The sequence below is a fragment of the Betta splendens genome, chromosome 3, assembly GCF_900634795.4.
Source record: "Betta splendens chromosome 3, fBetSpl5.4, whole genome shotgun sequence".
NCBI classification, from domain to species: Eukaryota; Metazoa; Chordata; class Actinopteri; order Anabantiformes; family Osphronemidae; genus Betta; species Betta splendens.
The window spans coordinates 14,332,087-14,353,069 of record NC_040883.2 but is presented as its reverse complement, the minus strand read 5'-3'; the positions used below and the strand labels follow the sequence as shown (position 1 = coordinate 14,353,069).

At 48.8% G+C, this 20,983-nt stretch overlaps 1 protein-coding gene across 1 annotated transcript; it reads left to right on the top strand.

The window, feature by feature from the left end:
• The first annotated feature begins 1,268 nt into the window (after positions 1 to 1,268).
• aldh1a2 (aldehyde dehydrogenase 1 family, member A2) lies at positions 1,269 to 18,494 on the top strand. The gene is made up of 13 exons (XM_029144517.3): positions 1,269 to 1,561; positions 8,116 to 8,220; positions 8,506 to 8,646; positions 8,989 to 9,118; positions 11,239 to 11,300; positions 12,006 to 12,134; positions 12,507 to 12,620; positions 14,927 to 15,029; positions 15,526 to 15,710; positions 15,869 to 16,033; positions 16,128 to 16,285; positions 17,257 to 17,331; positions 17,561 to 18,494. Exons 1-13 carry the CDS (start codon positions 1,445 to 1,447, stop codon positions 17,631 to 17,633), a joined length of 1,557 nt encoding a protein of 518 aa, XP_029000350.1. The 5' UTR covers positions 1,269 to 1,444; the 3' UTR covers positions 17,634 to 18,494.
• Positions 18,495 to 20,983: the final 2,489 nt, after the last annotated feature.

The following is a 20,983-nucleotide window of genomic DNA, read 5'->3' as shown; positions in this document are numbered from 1 at the left end:
TGTGTGAGACAGCGAGAGACAGAGAGAGAGCGAGGGAGGGGTCCGGTTCGTCCGACAGAGGGCGCTCCATGAATGCATTTGAGCACTTCGACGCCTGCTGTCGTCGCTCACGCCGTCTCCCCGGTGCTTCTTATCTTCCGTTGACTGGGCTTCGCGAGGAGGTGAGGCGACGGGGCCGCCGATGGGATGTTTTCAATGCATTAATCAATGTCACTGTTCCCGGCACGTCCGCTTTGATGTGAACCAGACACTTGGAGAGTGTCGCCCATGCTGTGAAAAAAGCCTCACGCGCTGACGGAGAAGAAGCATCCCTTCAAGGATGTGCAAATTATAGGCCCGCATCTGTCGCCACACTCCTCCGTCCTGTCAGGAGGCTCCGATTATGAGATCTCACTTCTTGTCTTTAAACGTTTGAGTCAAGATAAATCCCACAATCACCCCCCGTTCGCTGGAAGCCACATGCAAACCCCGCATTTACGCGTCAGCTGTTCCAGCTTCCTGAGCGCGAGGATATGCATTTGTTGCGCATGTGTTAACACATTTGCTTTCTGTCCTACAGATTTCCGAGACGGGCCCGCTCGCGGCTGATTGGAGGATGTTTATTGGCACTTTTGAAGGAGGCGCTGCAAGGAATTATCACCTGTAGGACAAATCTCTGCCAACAACACCCCGGCAGGTAGCAGCGATCCCCGTGGAGCGCATTTGCATAACATCTTAGGCCGCGGGGAGGTTGTGTTAGGCAAACAAAGCCAAGGTGATAGTGAGCCAAGGAAAGCAGTTTGACACCCTTTTGCCACTTGGAAATTGTTTAATGATGCTGCAGGAATTCAGCACGCCAGCAAACTTTGCCTACACGTGTTCGCCTGCTTCTAAAGGCCCGAGTCCTTCGGCCCAAACTGCTGCGCGTTTACAAACACGGGTGAAGGAGGAAGTGACTAAATGGACCTTGTGCTGGGTTCGCGTTGGTCACAAACCTGCGGCTTCTACGTGCGCGTCCGGGGGTCGTTGCGTTTTTACGCATTCATTAACACGTGCTCAATAAGTCCAGTATAAAGGCAAACAGGCGTTAATGCCAAACCCACGCTACACAGCGACCGAACCCCTTTTTGCTGATTCACGGGGTTTTCTCGCAGTTTAATAAAGTGTGAATTAGTGCAGAAGGCCGTCAGCTGTTGGCGAGTCAAGCCGGTGGAAAGCGCGTGCACCGGGAGCGTGAGGTGGGTGGGGTGCGTGCGTCTCTCCTCCTTAACACGCTCGGCTACGGCCGTTTATGTAAATGCGCGAATTTATTTTTTCAAAGGACGGCCCTTCTCGCCGCCCAATGAAAATGAACCGCGGCCGACACCTGGTTATAAACCCAGGAAGGAACCCGGAGTCCTAATCAGAAATCTGTTGAAAAAAGCCCCAGACGCGCAGCAGGCAGAACAGCGGAGAGACGCTCGCGATGACTTCCAGTAAGATCGAGATCCCCGGAGAGGTGAAGAGCGACCCCGCCGCTCTCATGGCATCGCTCCAGCTGATGCCCTCACCGGTGCCCAACCCGGAGATCGAGCACACCAAGGTCGGTTCCCTCCGCCGGACGGCTTTTACGCCGCGCGTCGCGACTCGGCTTCTCCGCTCGCGCGCGTCCGAAGCCAGAACTTGGAGCGGCGTCGAGGCACGCAACTTTAGGTGTGAGCCGCTCCGCGAAACTGCTCGAAACTTTCAGACTTGCGGCCAGATAAGTTGGCGGTTGCGCGCTTCAACGTCCCGGTGTGGGTTTTCCGCGTCCACGTGTTCGCCGTGGATTAGTAGCTGATAACAACTCCTGCGCAAATGAACCGGAGCTTTAACCGATGCTTTAAGACGCAAAAAATACTAAATATCGATTACATTTTCACGCATATTTGCGCATTTAAGTCAATTTGAAACAACCAAGAGTTGCTTAAAGTTTCTTTGTAACATTTGAATCAAATTATTATGATAAAGGCTGATAATTACCTTAGTGCGGGTTTATAGTTTGTGCTCATACTTACTAATTACATGCGAAAAAACGTATTAATTAAAGGGCGTGTCGTAGATTAAGCCGGTGTAATTAATAAAGCTAAAGTATATTGTGAACTTCACAAGGAACAAGACTATTTTATTTTTGTCACATCGCGCATGACGCGCTGTTTCACTGAGGCCAGGTCCAGCCTGTGTTTCTGCAGGAGAAGCCAGCTGAAAAAGGCTTTTACAACTGAACCCGCCTGCAAAAAAATCATATAAAGACAAACAAAATGTATTTGGAGCCAAACTTCTTTCTATTTTTTTACTTTTTAATGGTAATTATATTGAGTCATTACTTTAGGTTTTTATTTAGTTAATATAATTACATTTCTTTACAACCATATTAAAATAAAGCGAAGTCAGCTTTACTTCCCCCTGAGCTTAAAAATACTTTTCCTTGATTTGGTGATCTATAGAAAAAGTGTCACGCTCAGGTTTGTCTGTTGCCAGTGGTTGTGTCATCATTACGTAATAAAGTTTTTGGTGAATAATTCGCTAAAAGAATTTTGTCTGGGAGAAAAATGTGCTTGCAGAGTAGTTTTTGGATCACTCCACCATCACAAGTGTGTGGGTGGGAAACAAGGGGATGCAGAAACAGCTGGACTAGAGAGACTGAGGCAAACAAAGATCTTCATGTAGGGCTTGAAGTCAAATGTGGGAGCAGCAAGAGAGATTTTAATTGAAATTCAGGATTAACTATGTTAACAGTGAAAGTCACTCATAATCAAAGTCAGTGGGTCTCATTATTTCATCTTTGATGAAAAAGTTCAGCCTTTTGTGTCTTGAACGTTCACCTGCCACAAACGTTGAGCCAGTTTTCACACGTGCTTTGTTTCTGCTCGACAATGTGCCCGGATGTTTTTCATATCATGCAAATGTTGACGTGAATTTCCATGGAGGACCTGGCCTCGGCCTTGGGGATCCTCTGATTTTCCTCCTGACGTCTCGTGTGGCCGCAGCCGCGCGAGTTGCTGCTGCCAGAGCCTTGAGCTGCGGAACAAGTGCTTTTATGATTGTGGATTAAAGGGCACTTACTGATGATAGCATCACTGCGGGCCGCAATCGCTGTGTGTTAATGCATACCTCGGAGTTGTGAGTGCAAAGGGCGCCGCGCTGCCGTGTCGCCCAGTGTCGTGAGCGCTCTGCTCCCTCGGAGGGCAGGGTGTTCGCTGAAGGAGAGGAAACAAGGTTGTACGGGAGGAAATTTAGGGAGCGACTTGGTGAATTAACCCCCAGGAATTTGGATCATCCAGTCCCTGTTGGTTTGGTGGACACAGGAGCAGAAGGGCCCTGATTTATGGGCACCCCTGGCGTGGGCTCTCCTCACACCCTGTTCCTGTTCTCCACCCCAGCACAGCCGACACTGGAAGCTCACCGGCCTTTAGGGTGTGTGGACGGAGCTATTGTTTTAATATTTGCATGTAAAAGATGAAACAATAACGTGAATATTAAAAAAATGGTCAGATTGCAGCCATTAACTGACTCGGTCCTTGTCTAGTTTAGCAATGCACATATTAGCTTTAAGCCTAACACTGCTCACCAAAGCTAAAGCTGAGTCTGGTAATGCTTTATTAATAACATCATAAGCAGAATGAGTAGTTTCTCTCCCTTGTTTCCAGAGCTTTAGGCAGGAACGCTTTCTTTTAAGCCCCTACCCCCACATTTTTCCAACAGCTGGCTTACAAGACAGAAACAGTTTAAAGGTTGATAGGACCGTGGAGGAAGTCATAAATAAGACAGACATGATAGCTATTTATTGATGTTTTTCACTTGCGGCAGAAGTGCAGAGGAAAAGAGCGCGTCGTATGAATATTTACGCCGAAGCTTCTCCTTCTCATTAGTGTGTGTGAAACTCCTGGCGTTTGTGGCTTTTCACACGGGTTTGTGATAATGAGTTGTTAAACCAGACACTCGGTGGGACAAATTTAACAAGAATGGGCCTGAGAGCCGCCTTGCTTTGAAAGAAGAGTCTATAAAGTGCAAGTACAAAGTCTGTAAAGCATCCGAACGTATCCACAAAAGATACTTAGAAGTTTCAACCACTGAAAACGTGCCCACGTTGGTTTTACTGTGGTTCTAACGGTGCAGGAGCACATAAAATAGTGCAGTGGGAATATCAGGACTCACATCCAGCGGTTGCTCCCTGTCTGCTAATCTAATTAACAGTTATAAATTCTCTTTGCTGCTTTGCTGGTGGTGGCATCGGAGCTGCTGCTCCACAGGAACCTGTGCAGAACCTGTGTATTTGTGAGGCGGCCCGTGCAGAGGCATCCACTCCGCTCGGCTCCATCAATCTGTCACTGATTGAGATAGTACAGATGGAGGCCGGGGGCTCCCCGATGCTAGGCGCTGTCCGCCGGGGTGTAAATTATGACCCTCTCTCACTGTGTGGGTTAGTGGCCCTGCGTTGCCAGAGCCTGACCTGCAGTTCTGGAGTTCCTCACTTCAAAACCGCCATCTCACTGTGATCAAGATCAAACACGCTCAGAGTTAGGGGATACTGTGCAAGGAAATGATTTATCGCCACGAGCACAGCGAGACCCCCCCCCCCCCCCCCCCCCCACTCCCACTCCCCCCCCTCCGCCACGGCTCTGCTTCCACGGCCCCCCCATCGCATCTCTTGGGCCGTGACAGGCCGAGTGTGCGCCGCCCGTATGTGTCCGCCGGTCTGAAATGCCTCCTCGCGCAGCAAGTGTAAATTATGGCCTCGGCCGACGCGTCGACATCGCGTCCCCCGTCTCTTAATCACCGCTTAAGGAAGAGCAGTGACAGCGAGGTTACCCTGTTGACTCGCCCACACCTTCGGCGCGCGGCCCTCCTGACAAGCAGCGTGTAAATCCTTACGGTGTCATTATGAAAAACACTGGGCTTCATAAATCCCCGGGAACAGGCTCCTTTTCCCCCAGCGAGCGTCAAGAGACAGACATGCTCTTCTAGGCTTTTATTTGTCTGTGGCGAAGCGTCGCACATCCTTAAAAATGGCCTCCCCTCGCGTCCGCTGGTCCCGAGAGTGAAGCTGCACACACACACAGGAAGTGAGTGTTAATTCATTCAAATGAACCCGTGCGCAGCTCGTCATACCTGTGTAATTACCATCAATTACATGAAGTGTATCTGATATCTGAAACTACTGTTTGGTGCAATTAACTGTGCTCAAAGCCTTGTCAAACAGTTGTTCTCCAGTGTGAAAAGTGAAAACTCCAACGTCCGTGGGGGGCTTTAAAGAGGCCTTAAGAAATTAGCACCACAAAAGGTATTAATGGAAAGGCTCTGTTCTGCCAGCGACGTGCGCCGGCGGCTGCGGTTGCTGGCGACCAGCGGCGCTGCAGCAAATGAGTGGATCAGCTGAAAAAAGTGATGAAGAAGTTGTTTGTAATTGCGTCCTTATGTCGAATTAATGTTGCTCGCGAAGCGTCTGAGTCCTCCACCGCTCGGCCACACGCGCGCACAGGCGCGGGCGAGCGAGAGAGAGAGAGAGAGAGAGAGAGAGGACGGGAGCGCAGGGTGGCACCGTCTGCGGGTGACGACGCCGTGATGGGAGACATGTGGAGAGGAGCGGGAGGAACGAAAACACGCCAGCTGCTCTCCACTTTCACATGCTCTCCGCTCACTTGCAACAGTAGTAATTATGAGACTTCTGAAAGCCATCCAGCGGCAGAAAGGAAATGGAGGTCCTGTGATACGGGAGGATATGAAATTTCCTGCGCAGACAAGCATTGCAGGTGCCCGGCTAGTGTTCGTCTGGCTGCGGAATCTTGGCGTGTTGTGTATAACCACACACATGTATATATAAATGCTCACGCACGCACACACACACACACACACACACACGCACACACACACACACACACACACACACGCACGCACACACACACACACCTCATCCCTCCCTCTTTTGGAAAATAAAAAAAGCTGGAGTAGCATTACATATTCATTCAGCCATTAGCATCTGAGCTGTGAGAAGAAGCAAAGAGCCAAACAGATGTTTGTTGGCAGCAGAAAAGATTTTGGCCTTTCTCGCTTCCCATTACACTTCCCTCTGAAAGAAAAATCCAATGTCACAGAAAATCACGCACATAACATGATAACATAATAATAGAATAATAGGTGCAATGTAAAGAAGCATTTGCTCTGATGATGCTACGCATCAAAACAGGCCTCGATGTGTAGCTGGTTTGAAGTGGTTAGCTCATAAAGGGAAGTAAGAATGTGTGCAGATGCCACAGAACGCCTGCACTCATAGTCTGTGCCTCAGGTTGGTGCGTGCAGCTCCTAATGCTTTAACAAGAGAATGCAACAAGCATTAAAAATTCTTTTTTACATTTTTTTTACATATGTCGTCATCTTTGCAGCCCCCAGACTCCAGATCACGTCCAAACTCTCCGCGGCAGCGCCAACGTCTGTAAACACGAAGCCGTGAACCATCATCAGCCCCGCAGGGAACGGGAAAGAAAACACCGTTTGTCATTTCAAAATGTGCACTCTTGCACTTGTCTTTTCACTCCTGTGTTCTTTGCCCCTGGTCCAAACGACCCTAAAAGCAATTTTAAGAAACCTCGAGAGTTGATTTACACCTCGGGCCTGTCATCTTAATCAAGGCCCTGAATGGAGGGAGACAAAAGTCCAACACCAGTCCGAGCCCAGAGAGAGGGCCGAGCCAAGCGGCGGCTGACAGTTGTCCTTTTCTGCCTGTGATTTAGGTGGCGGCCGCTCCACTGTTCTCCTGCTTCATCCGTTCTCCTTTAGCAGCGTCTTGTGAGAGGGGTTGCGCCGTGCATAAAGCTACCCCAGGTCTGCATTCTTGCTCCGACCGTTGAGGCTGTCAGGGGGCTCCTCTGATTTAGGACACCCCACTTCAGTGGCCCCTATAAATTTAAAAGCTAATTCAGCGCTCTACAGGACTTTCTGTTTTTGTAGCCGGCCCTCCGCTCCTTATCGTTACTGACAATTTTATGAAGTGCTCTTAATGAGCAGCAGATTAAAGGTGGCCTCTGATGGAAGGCGCCTGAGACTAGCAGGCGGGTGGAGAGAAGCCACTCGGGCCCGTGTCTGTCTGTGCGGGTGCGGGGGATGGTTGAGGGGGTACAAAGGAAAGGCCTGCTAACGCATGAGGCTGAGCGATGGCACGCACAGACACCGAGTGTGACTTATTCATATGCGAGGGTCCACATTATGAGCCGCGAGCCGTGGGAATGGAGAGGAGGGGGCGCCCGGCCGGCGCTAAACACGGCCAGCGGTTTACAGGCTGTTAAATAGCACTTAGAGCTGGAGCGCATCGGAGGGGGGGGGGGTGATCGGACGCCGGTGGGCTTGAACCCTGCCCCCAGGTTCGCTCCCAGCGCATCGGAGCTCCTCTGAAGCAGAGCGACGGCTGCGTCGCCGGCAGATGTTCTCCCTGCACTCTATCTGTCAGACGGACTGACGGCCGCTAACAACGGCTCCGCTCTGCCGCTTTGTTTCTAACTAAACGTCCGACGCGTCCCGTTTAATGGGAGTCTTGCCTTAACGCCTCACAGGAACGAAGCACGGCACGTGTTTTATGGTCTCGTAAACGAGCAGGGATGTTGTGAAATGCGCGTCTGTGCGCTTGAGGGTGGACGGTCGGGTGAGTGGGTGGGGGTCTGGTGTCTGATAGGGATTTATCTGCACCCCCCCCCGCCACACACACACACACACACACACACACACACACACACACACACACACACACACACACACACACACACACACACACACACACACACACACACTCTCCCCCCTTTGTCTGGATGGCGGAGCACTCCCCAGAGAGCAATGCTGGACAGGCAGGAATCTCTGTCCAGATTTCCAGAGATTCTTCCATATCCCTCCTCACAAGAGCCGGACGTGAGACCGCTGCCTGGGAGCTGTTAGTCTTCTCTGTCTCATCCACAGACATGTGACTGCAGTCAACACGATGTGCTAACATGCTCATATGACACAGCGATCGCCATCACTGCTCAAACCCAGCGTGTTTGCAAACTGGGCCTTTGCAGACAAATCACCGGAACATGTTTAAATAATAATAATAACTAATAACTCACTCCAAGAATAAACCCTCTGTTGCAGATTTTCATCAACAACGAGTGGCAGGACTCCGTTAGCGGGAAGGTTTTCCCCGTGTGCAACCCGGCCACTGGAGAGCAGCTCTGTGAGGTGCAGGAAGCAGACAAGGTAACGCTCATCGCACAAGGCAGCGTCTGGATGAAACACAAGTTATAGCATCTACGCTGCTCAAGGGCAGTTTCATAACAAAAATATAACACAACCACTTTTAGTTAAGAAATGATTCCGGAAAGCAGAAGTGGAGGAGGCGGTCGGTCCGGTGCCACTCGCGGACCGACTGTTTTTCCGGCACTTCCTGATTTCTGCACCTCCGACTAACACACAGACCTCAGACATTGCAGCGCGTGAGGATCCCACCGTGTGTTTGTGTTTGTGTTTGTGTGTCGCCCGCAGGCCGACGTGGACAAAGCGGTGCAGGCGGCGCGTCTGGCCGTGTCCTTGGGCTCCGTGTGGCGCCGGATGGACGCGTCGGACAGGGGCCGTCTGCTGTCCAAACTGGCCGACCTGGTGGAGAGAGACAGCGTGTACCTAGCAGTACGTTAGCTGTGAAGCAACACAGGCAAACATACAGCACTGCCTCACGGTTGTGACAACGTTCTCTTATTCATGCGATGTTTACACTTTCCTGATTTATTATTACTGGAACTGGATTGAAAGCCTTTGCCTTTCTTCTCCATGTTATTAATGCATCCTTCCACTTTCAATTACTTGAAGAGAACTTACAACTGTAAATTATGTGCTGTATTTGTATTTTAGTGTTATCCTAGTGTCATATTTCACCCATGGGAGAGGGGAAAACCCAGGAACAGTATGGAATTATGTGAAGATCACAAGGTTATAACATATTTCTTGAGCGTCTCCCACGTCTCTCCTCAGACGATCGAGTCCCTGAACAGTGGGAAGCCTTTCCTGACCACCCTGTTTGTGGACCTCCAAGCAACCATAAAGACACTCAGATACTTTGCTGGATATGCTGACAAGATCCACGGCGCCTCCATCCCAATGGGTGAGCAGCTCCTTTGGGGACTAGAGGCTGGTTGGTGATGAGGATTAGTAGAAAGATGGAGACAAGGAAGCATATATGCCTCTATGGGCACGTTCATCCCACTTTCACCATCAGTGTTTAGGCTTTCATCCAACCACTCCTCAATTCCCGTCGTACAGCAGGAATTGTCTTTTTATGTCCTCGTCCAATTAGTTTCAATTTGACTGAAGTTGTAGGCACATCTCAAGGAAAGACAGGATGCAGCAGGAGACAATTGGAAGTGACACGGGGTCTGAATACTTTTGTGAACGAGTGCTAAGGTGTTAAGTTGGACTGTGGGTTTATCAATATGGCCATTAAACATATTATCTGGACAAATCCATTCATGCGTGATCTAAGCTGCTAATCCTGTCAGGGGTCACTGGCAGCTGGAGCTGGTCCCAGCTGTTAGTGGGTAAGAGGCGGTTTACACCCCGGACGGGGCTCCAGTCCACAACAGGGCCGTCATGCTCCCACTGTGGCCAACCTGCATGAAGAGGGGAACCTTGGGAACAGACAAGAGCAGCATGTAATACTATCGTTTAACCCTTGAGTCAGCAATGCATAATAATGATCATCATGAGGTGATTAGAATTAGTTAATCCCAATAAACCCAACATCAGTGTAGAGTAAAAATCCCCTGTAGTGGATAAAAACACAGCAACAGTAATAAACACAGAGATTTCAATTCAAATAAATAAGATAAAAATATAATAGTAAAACATAATAGTAAAAAAGAAAAATAAACTACAAATAATGAATATAAAATATAAAAAGTATACACTTAAAAGATAAAAATATGAAAAAATATTATTATAAGAAAATTGTTTTTTCTAACAGAAAAGAACTACAGTCAGAGTGGGATTCTAAGGAGCAATAAAGGCATTAGCAAAGTCAGGATCGGTCCATACGCTAACATGTACTGTGGCCAGCGTTGCCCCTCCGAGGCGAGCGAATGTGGGGAAAGTTGGCCGCCTGCTTCAACAGGAAGCACACAAAAGAAAAAAGAATAGGAGCGAGGACATGGGAAACCTCCTGATACCACTGCATTGTCCCTTTCAAAGCTCCTCTTGTCTGCTGCTGCCAACCCAACCATGGCGGGCCTTTTCCCAGGGCTTTGGCTCCAGCTTTATTCCCCTTGTAGACTTCCACAGTAAATAAACACGGGTGCTCCTGTGGCCTGTAAGGTAAGGCCTATTTGTAAGCTAATCATATTTGTTCACCTGTCTGGACGAGGACCGGGGCATCTGTCATCAGCGACCCCTCGGCATCTATTCATTTCTCTCATTATGCCAGGATCCTGGTGTTAAGGGTGTATCATGCACAGCGTGTAATGAATGGGGTGTGTCAGTCTGCGGAGCACCTTTGGCTACACAGTCGGGTTTAGTTTACGCGGCCCGGTCCAAATTGAAACATAAGTCACTCGCAGGCGTCACTCTTTCAAACAAACCCCGCAGATACTTGAGTTCTGCCTGCGAACCTCGTGTCTAATAGGTTTATAGTTTCCCTCCGCGAACAATAACAGTTCTGAAAGACCCAACATCCACTTTGGAATTTAGGAAAAAGGTTGACACCCGAGAAGCCTGACTGTGTCCTGTCCCGGATCTTTGTGCGTCCATTGTCATCTCCGCTGAGCGTTGTGTGCGCTTCACACGCTCGCGCGGCGCTGGGACGCACTCCGTCGGCCGACGTGCCGTTTTTGAAGCGCGTTTCCCAATATCGATTGTGTTCGCGGACGGCGAGCGAGCGTGGCACGCGCTCAGCGAGTACCTCCTTCTTTCCCCAGTAATGCAAGAGGAATGAGCAAAGCCTTCCAGCAGAACACCCATCTCCATGACCTAAAACAGTTACACACACGTCTGAGCTCAAGTGAAATACAATCTCTCACCAGGGTAAAGCAAGCAGGAATGTTGCGTGTGGATTCGTTTACAAATGAACGTTCGGAGTCAACAACACGGGGGGTGTCGGGTGGTGACATGTTTCATGTGTTGGAGGCGCCGTGCACGCGTACTAACCGCGTTTTCCTCCTTTGTGTGCGTGTGTGTGTGTGTGTGTGTGTGTGTGTGTGTGTGTGTGTGTGTGTGCGTGCGTCCCCTCCACAGACGGAGAGTATCTGACGTTCACCAGATATGAGCCCATCGGAGTCTGCGGACAGATCATCCCAGTGAGTACGAGAGTGTCTGTGAGTGACTGTGAGTGCGGTGGGTGCGGGTGGAGGTGAGAGCGGGAAGCGGCCGAGTTGGAGAGCGACTGCGCCGGTTGTCAGTCTGTTCAGCGGGACGTGGGTGAGAGAGGGAGGAGAAGGGTGAGAGAGGGAGGAGGGGGAGATCAAGGAGAAGGAGCAGAGCGCTGCTGCTTGTGCAAGAGGGCAGAGCCCCATGGGCTCCAGCGCAAGGCAGAAATAACACAGGCCTGTGTGTTGTACAGCGATACGGCTCCGCTGCACATGTGTTGCAATTTCCCGGCTTTCCGCGAACACGGTGGGAAGAGAAAACAGTGTGCAAGTGCCGAGAACATTTTCTCACTTGACTGTGTTTAGACAGAGTGAAAATGAGAGTAAGTGACTTAAGAGCGATGAGTTATTGAAGCTGACTTGTGACCACCCAGTGTGTCAGTCAGACGCAGGATGACTTCTTACAGCGTGCGTGTGTGTGTGTGTGTGTGTGTGTGTGTGTGTGTGTGTGTGTGTGTGTGTGTGTGTGTGCGCGCATGTGCGTGTGTGTGTCTGTGCGTGTGTGTGTGTGTGTGTGTGCGTACGTGCGTGTGTGTGTGTGCGCATGTGCGTGTGTGTGTCTGTGCGTGTGTGTGTGTGTGTGTACGTGCGTGTGTGTGTGCGTGCGTGCGTGCGTGTGTGTGTTTGTGCTCGCAGTGGAACTTCCCTCTGATGATGACAGCATGGAAGCTGGGCCCGGCGCTCGCCTGTGGGAACACGGTCGTCCTCAAACCCGCCGAGCAGACGCCGCTCACCTGCCTCTACGTGGCCGCCCTCATCAAGGAGGTAAAGGACATTCTGTTTGGACATAGATGCTGTTTGCCTGGTGGTAACGGAACCCTAAGCTGAAGGAGAACGTCCATCCAGCTGCTGCATCTCCCCTGTTACACATTATTAAAGGCCACAGAAACATCATCCTGAGGACTTATATGTTCTCAAGTAAATAATCATACTCAGAGATCTCAGCCCCGTCTCCTCTGGCCTCACCTCTACTGGCGACTATCTGTCTGAGCCGCCTCCTTCTCTCTGATGCTCTCTCTGTTCTGTGCTGGCAGGGAGGTTGGGTTGGGTCCGGATTCCCCCCACACTGCCTGTGGTTTTACTTGGCTCTGTTGTCATCTCCGCTAAAGCTTGTTTCCTCTCGTATTGTTTTGACAGGCCGGCTTTCCACCAGGAGTCGTCAATATTTTGCCGGGATTCGGGCCAACGGCGGGAGCTGCGATCGCTTGGCACATGGGCATAGACAAAGTGGCTTTCACAGGCTCCACCAAGGTAACCTCACCCCTCAGCCCAGCGGCTCGGAGTGGCTCTGAGCTCTAGGCGTGGGCGCTCCGCACCACAGGGGGTCTGATTTTACCTCACGCGGACGCTCATGCAAACCCGCCTGGCTGAAAACACCGTGTTGTCTTCTCTGGGTCACAAGACAACAGGTAGAAGTCCGAACCCTCAGCAGAGACCATGTTCGGTGCTGAGAGCTCAAAGGTGCAGCAGATTCCTGCCCTGCGGCCCATTTATAAACATCTATTATTTGTAACTGCAAACGAACCCCGCCGGTGTAAACTCTTAGAGCGAAGTCAACGTAGGATTTATGTTGTGTGTGTGTGTGTGTGTGTAAATGCAAGTGGAGGAGCTTTTTATCTGCGCTTCCTCTGCTCCTCTGGCTGACAAACGGCAGCCACCGACCCGCTTTAGACGCTTCCATCTGGAGGATTTTCCAGCACAGTCCCACCAGCGACGCACCCTCCCGTCGTCCCTCGCTTCCTCAGACGCGCCCCGTCCGTCACTGCGCTTAGGCGCGCGGGAACGCACCTTCCAACACAAACATCGCCTTTGTTTCACCATTGCGCCTCAATTGAACATTTCCTTCGTGAGTGGCCCAGTTTTCCTTTTAATTGGCGCTCCCGTTGTTTCATGTGATCTGGAGTCAATTAGAGCTCGCCGGTGCCCAGACAGTGAGTCACGGCTGTAGGTGGAGGAGCTGCAGGTGGATTGTGGGGCCGAAGCGCGCGTGTGGACTGACTCACTCGAGGACGCTGGCAGCCCACCGTGCTTCCCCTGGATACCCCCCCCCCCCCCCCCCCCCCCCCCCCCCCCACACACACACACCCAGTCAGACGCTTTGTGTCTGTGATCAAAGGCAGACGAAACGCAGCAGAAATAATGGAACCGAGCCAGTGTTGTTTTATGTACAGCTCAGAGGTTGATTCAGTTCTATTGTATTGAGTTCTATTATATGTTGGTAACTTAAAGCGCCCCAGACACTAGAGAAGATAGTGACAGAGTCTTTTCCACCTTCCACGCGGGGGTTTCTGGGATGATACTGAGAGGGTATTTTTACACCCGGCAGTTCTCACGGAAAATAAAAGAAATCCGAAAAGTCCAGTGAGTAAGAGGAAGATGAATACTTCTTTAAAGGCCAGGGATGAGTTGGAGGTTCAGAGGAGTTTTATCTTCATGATGATGATAATGATAAGGAATATCCCTTAAAGCTCCCCATTCATTCTATTCTACCTGGTCCTGGTATCATGTCTCCCCAAATTCCTCTTGTTAATGAAAGATTTCTTATCAGGAAATGTACCCACAAATTCAAAATACAAAAGTATTGACATCATCACCTCTGGGAAACATGCTTCATTTCCTCTTTCATTTATACCAGTCTGGTGTGTGCATATACTTTAAAGCCATGGATGGGTCATCTGGGTCACCCCCACCAAGCTCTTCTTGGAAAGGTTGATTTAAAATACAGTTGAACTGGCCACAACTAGATGTAAAATGAACCCAAAGAAACACAAAACCACCACAAAAAATGACCACAAGATGACTGGATCCTACACAGTGTGCGTGTGGGTGGTGACTTCCTGTCTGTGCGTAAAGGCCAGTTCCCTCTTCATTATTATTTTAAATGTGAAAGTGGAAACAAACAGCGCGTGACTCACATGACGACGCTCTGTCCATTTTCCCACTGCGTGTCGCACTCCCACTTCTTCTTCCGTGCGTCTCCTCTGTTTCGGTCTGTGAATCGGCAGCTCCGTAACAACTCCAGCGCTTCGGTAACGACCCTCGGGACGAGAGGCCGAGCGTTGCAAAACGCCTCGACGCAGGGCCCACGTACGCGATCCTCCTCAGAGGAGCGTTTGTCCGAAGGCCTTATCAGAGAATGCATTTGCCCCAGACGTTATTAATGAGACGTCACTTTGCTTATGTGACATCATCGCTCAGGATAAGGAGTAAAGAGGAAATGGGGATGATAAGAAGATAGGGGAAAAAACACAGAAAACCCCTCGTCTTCCTCCATATTAGCGCACAGGATCCTCTTCATACCGAACCGGCCCTCTTCCTCCTGCACATCCGTAGACATCGCACGCTGTTCCTGCCTAAAACACCATTTCATCTTCCTGTTGCTGTTCCCAAAACCCCGTAACAGATATCCATCCTGTGTGTTTTCAGAACTCGTGTTTCAGCCGGCCTACAGGAGCATTCCCCGTTCTTTAAACCGTTTAATGGCTCCGGCTGATTTACTGATCTGGCTGTGGGCCCGCAGCTCCGTGAGTAAACCTCAGGCCTTTCTCTTCTGCTAGGTCGGCAAGATGATCCAAGAGGCGGCCGGGAAGAGCAACCTGAAGAGAGTGACGCTGGAGCTCGGAGGGAAAAATCCTAACATCATATTTGCAGATGCCGATTGTAAGTTGTCAAGGGATGTTCAACGTAACTATCAGTTAGTTACGTGTGGTGTGGCATCCATTCCTGAGCAGCAACTCTGAGCAAGAAATGAAAAAAAGTGCTATGAAAACCTGTGGATGAATGGGTTTCATATAAATTCTATGGGGCTCACCAGACAGGGGGTAAAGAGGCCTTCAGATAATTTCACCAGCCATGAGAGAGGCTCCATTCGGCCTGTAAATCAGCAGAATGGACCCTGACTCAGTCGGGTGCTTCAGCCAAGACCCATAAATCACAGGGGTCCGTTAACCCTTCGTGGGCAACAGCAGGGTCCTGTCTCTCAGGTGTCGTGTATCAGATTTGCACCGGATAGCTCCAATAAATACTGGGGCAAAATCTGTAACAGTACACTGCACACGTGAGGATAAATCTTTTCAGGAACGACGAGATTTAAATGTAGAAATATAAGAAGCGTTCGTTGATGCGCGGCCCTTTTAGCTGTGGTCGCTCTCCACAGTGAATCTGGCCGTGGAACAGGCCCACCAGGGCGTGTTCTTCAACGCGGGCCAGTGCTGCACGGCGGGCTCGCGCATCTTTGTGGAGGAGCCCATCTACGACGAGTTCGTCCGGAGGAGCGTGGAGCGAGCCAAGAGGAGGGTGGTGGGCAGCCCCTTCGACCCCACCACCGAGCAGGGTCCACAGGTGAGGACCCCACCCATGGGCCGCGGCGTTAGCGCTTTGTCTCAGGGTCTCGCTTTCACATTCGGCCTCTCCTCGTCGCTGGCCTCGGCCCCTGTTCCTCACGTCCTGTCCTCCTGAACCCCCCCCCACACACACACACACTCACCCACCGCCCACAGATCAGTCGGGAGCAGCAGACCAGCGTGTTGGACTACGTCCAGAGCGGCATCAGCGAAGGAGCCAAGCTGGAGTGTGGAGGCAAAGCTCTGGGCTTGAAGGGGTTTTTCATTGAGCCCACGGTTTTCTCCAACGTGAGGGATGACATGCGCATCGCAAGGGAGGAGGTACGGAGACGAAGACCAGTGAAAGACCTGTAGACATCACTTTCTATTGTGGCGCTGACATTGACACATGTCTTCTTCTCTTTACCATTATTAGATTTTTGGTCCAGTCCAGATGATCATGAAGTTCAAAACCATCGAGGAAGTGATAGAAAGAGCCAACAACACAGATTATGGTTTGGTGGCAGCTGTATTTACCAACGACATCAACAAAGCCATGACCATATCCACAGCCATGCAGGCTGGCACCGTCTGGTAGGTTTCATCCGCTGCCTTTGATTAGCTGCAATCAGTCATATTTTCATGTGGGAAGCATCAGGCGTCTCAGACTGTAAACTGGCAACGTGCCACCATCCTATCATGATACAAGCGCAAAGAAAGGTTTTCCTTCCTTCCTCTACTTTTTTTTCCCTCATCACAAACACTCAGGGTATAAAACTCCCAGGAAAAATGCCCAAGTGCACACAGGAACACGCAGCACACACTGCAAATGTAAATTGACACTCTAATTTGATCATTGGTATGAATGAAATGGTTTTAAAAGTTGTTCCTTGAGTTGTCTTCCTTTGGTTTGCTTCGTGAGCACATGCAGATGCTCATGGGTCGGGGCAGGAGGATAACAAACATACGTCTGCCTGGAGTTTCTCACCGCGCGTCACGCTTGGCTGCAACACTCTAGCTAGCTGCGGAAACATTTCTCTACCTTGTCCTTCATCCCCGATGCCGCCCCGGTCGCCCTCCCTCTGTTGAGGGCTTCAAGTCTGTCTGAAATCTTGGGAAGAACCCGTCGTCTTCGGTTTCTTGGCAAATCCAGCATTTCCTCACTGCTGCTACACAGCGCGGTGGCTGCAGACGGCCAGCTGTGTAATCTCACAGATGTGCGGCGATGTCTCATTGAATTTAGTCCTTCGATCGCTATTTAGCCACAGCTCATGATAAGATTAGGATGAGACCTATGTGACTTACACATCACTTTAGCTGCTGAGTCCAAACAACATAATCTACAAATTTTAAATCGTAGACCCGTTTTTCAAACAATTTAATCAAATTCATATTTTATCTCTTGATGCTTTGTTGCTTTCATTTCCTTTCTTCTACATTTCCACTCCCATATTTAATGCAATTCTTCCAATCCACTCCTTTAATCAAAGTTATGCGCGATTTTACAATAGAAAAACCGCAGGAGGCCGAACCACAAGATGATCAATGCTTTGTGTATTTCCCAGGATAAACTGCTTCAACGCTCTGAGCACACAGTGTCCATTTGGGGGATATAAGATGTCTGGCAATGGACGTGAAATGTGAGTATGACTTGGTCGTCTGCCTGCTAGAGATACACAAATTAACCGCATTATTACTAAAACTGACTTTGTTTTGAAAACCTACTTTCCAAAATTGCCTAACATCATGTTAATCTTTATCTAGGAGGATATTGCAATATTTATGCTCCGAGTGTGTCTGTGCTATATTTCAACGATGCTGACAGTGTGATAGCTGAAACCAAATTTTTTCCCCACTTCCTGTTTTCAGGGGAGAGAACAGCTTGAAGGAGTACACAGAAGTGAAGACCATCACGATCAGGATGGTCGCCAAGAACTCTTAAGACAGCGACGCCTCGTTTGGGAGGAGGTAGCCACATCCTCATCATTGACCCGCCTCTCGTCAGTCTGCCCACGGAGGCCACACCACTTCAAGCATCACAACCGGCCGTTCCCATGGTAACCACAGGCCGCGACCTCGCAGTCCTTCCATCAGCGGTGTGGACCAGCGGCCAATCCCTGCCCAGTTATCTCCACCTACCTTGAACCCGTGGACTGTCTCCAGTCTGACTGACAACCTCTGCATCGCGCCCCCACTGTTTACCTCCCCCACTAACTACACTAAAGCACTCACAAGCGAGACGGGGGAGGCTGTTCTGACTGCAAACCCTAATAACAAGCCCCCCACCAGCCGCTACCCCCACCAACCCCCCACACCCCCAGATGCTGGATGCTCAGAGACTCAGTCGCCGCACTTGCAAACAACCCTTAACAAGCAACTTGTCGTGTGTTGGGAGTCCGTTTTTCTTTGTACTGTGCGGTGTGATCATCAAACCTCATGTGTCTAGTTCTGTTTCTATGGAAGCATGTCAGCTCATTCAAGACCACTGATGTTTGAGCCTCAGATATGAATGGATGAAATGTTAATTCGTAATTAAAATTGATTTTTAATTGTCTTTGTTTATATTTTAGCTCATATGACTTAACACTGTATGTCAACCTTTGACAGACGTAAACGTAAGAAGTTTTAACCTCTTGATGCATTTTACTCTCACCTGCTAAAAGAGGAATAGATGTATTTTAAACATTATGTAACTGATCTTCATCGATGTCCATCTATGTTTATGTTTATACAATTGTATGCTATAAAATTATAAATTGACTTTAGTTGTTTTTTTTCAGTAAAACACATTTCCTGGAAAGTGTCTTCTGTTCCTTAGAGTTTATTATGTTGCATCTCAGCAGTTTGGAGACAACTAAACATCGCACACCTGCGAGAAACACAATAAATACTAATAATAATGACAAACATACAATTTAATTAAACGTTGTGGTTTGTAAACACACAAACTAGAAATCAATAGTTATTTGAGCTCTTGTGTCAGCGCCACCTACTGGACAGGTAGATTCATGACTGCTACAAATGGGAGACATGACGTATAAGTGTCCACATTTAGGTGTATACAGTAAAACATGGTGGATGTGTTGTGTGACCATTGGAGTGATGGACAAGGAGGGATCAGCAAGGTAACATCTACTTATAAGAATTACAGTACATCCATGACATAAAATTCAGAGACGGAGGAAAGAAATGCTGTAAAATAATTTAACAGTACAGCAGAAAATTTTAACAAAATCACAAAAACATAACCAAAGATTGAGGGATCCAAAAACAAATACTAACATATTTTCGAGACTAAACAGTCCTCACAACTATTTTTCACCACAGGAATTTTGCCTCATTATGGCAAAGTAAACACAGGTGTTACTAATAACATTAATTATTGCTGCATTGTCTCAGTAGCAATCATAGTGTAAATGTGAGCCAGCGAAATACCACAATTCCCTGAGATGTCAAATTAACAACAAAATACAACAACAAGATTTAAACTACACAAATTCATGGTCCAGAATGTGGCCAGATCATTACGCAAAGCTCCAGACGTCAGCACGGATCTGCTGGGCCTGTCCTTTATATGTGGCCTGGGCCAAAAGGTCATTTCAGCCCTCAGTGACATATTGTAGTCAGGCCCCACACACAGGATTATTAATTATGACATCAACGAACAAGGTTGTGTAACTGCAGGAGCTCAGGGCTCGCACCAAGTCAGAACTTGGTCTGACTGTCCTCACTGGAGACGAATGAGGACTCTTCTTTAGCAACCAGCCTTTAAATTACTGGGCTACATTTTCCCACAGTTCTCCTCCCTGCTGGCATCTGCAGCCTTTCTAAGGAGAAGATGAAAAAGTGGCCTCTTTATTGCAGCACTCTATTAACAGAGATGGTGACTCACTAAGAAGTCAGTCCACCAACCGTTATGTATTTAATAGCAAGCAAAGTGAGGAGAGATAAAAAAAAAAATGGGAATTTAGATAAAACAACGATCATTTCTATACCTTCTTGTAATTATTTAAATAGCCTTCTTCTTCTTCCAGTGCATGAACGTACACTGTAACCCTGCAGTTAAGGACATCCGCTTGGAAACAGACCACACACTTACAGGGACGTTCACCCTTTGCCCAGAAGGAGCTTTATCCTTCAAAGGCCATGTTTATATCTTCAGTTAATATTCCAGCAAGATAGCAGATTTTCATATTTTCTCACACGATTTAACAAACCAAACAGGGATGTATAACTGTGTCTGATGTGTCTGAACAACGTTGGTGGTAGTCTGGTGTGTATTTGTCACTAACAGGGTACTTCTGTATTTTACAGAGCTATTATAGCACAGTGTGTGTGTGTGTGTGTGTGTGTGTGTGTGTGTGTGTGTGTGTGTGTGTGTGTGTGTGTGTGCGTGCGTGTGTGTGTGTGTGTGTGCGTGCGTGTGTGTGTGTGTGTGTGTGTGTTGCAGGGAGAGGTCTGACTTTTCTCACTAAACGTTGTGCAAGCGTCTCTTTACATGCTTGTCATTCCAGTGTAGTGTGAGTCAGGGACTCCTCCACCCAGCGATGCCGTGATGGGCTCGTGAATGAAAAGACTGAAGGTGATGCCAGCGTAGGTAGAAAACACCACTACCCCTGTTAAAGGCTCAGAATGTTAAAATGCATCAGCCAAGCTGTAGAAAGCACAAGGCCTTAACCTCTCCCACTCTTTACTCTCTTTAGGCTTCTTGCTTCTCCCCGGTCTTTGGGCTTTGCCTCTGGATCTAATGAGACATTAATTGGGGGTTCCAAGACACTTCTTCTACCCCTCAGCAAGACTCCAGTGCAGTAATAATAATAAAATATCTTGATCTTAAGAGTTCTAACTGTGTTTTGGAATGAGACCTTTTAGGTATAACTGGGACTGACAGTCAGGGTCAAGTGTTTCTTCACGGCCTCCAAAGTCAACTAGGTGATTAGGATTAATATACTTTATCAATGTCCTTCTGTGATTCAAGCCTGCTTCACCCAAAGATTTACATGTTTGCAGTTGGTATGTTTGATTTGTGTTTTTATTTTAATGTCGCCCATGTTAGAGCTGAGACTAACTTTAACCAGAAGCATCAGCAAGCACAGAAACAAGCTCTGGATCTGAATAGGACAGTGATGCCCTGCCTGGGGTACAATGATGTGATTAATAGGTCACGAACACATTCACTTTAATTTATCGCATAAAGCATATTTTGCATTAAGAAGCGATAGCCTTAAAGACTGGTCAAGCCGTTACGGGATAGATAATGTGTCCGATGATTTAAGCGGTGCCTTGGAATTA

What these genes read in the sequence shown, in the direction of transcription:
- aldh1a2 (XM_029144517.3), top strand. Translation starts at nt 1,445, where the DNA reads ATGACTTCCAGTAAGATCGAGATCCCCGGAGAGGTGAAGAGCGACCCC. An exon ending in ATGCAGGCTGGCACCGTCTG is followed by an intron (nt 16,286 to 17,256) that starts GTAGGTTTCATC and finishes TGTATTTCCCAG; the next exon opens with GATAAACTGCTTCAACGCTC. An exon ending in TCTGGCAATGGACGTGAAAT is followed by an intron (nt 17,332 to 17,560) that starts GTGAGTATGACT and finishes TCCTGTTTTCAG; the next exon opens with GGGAGAGAACAGCTTGAAGG.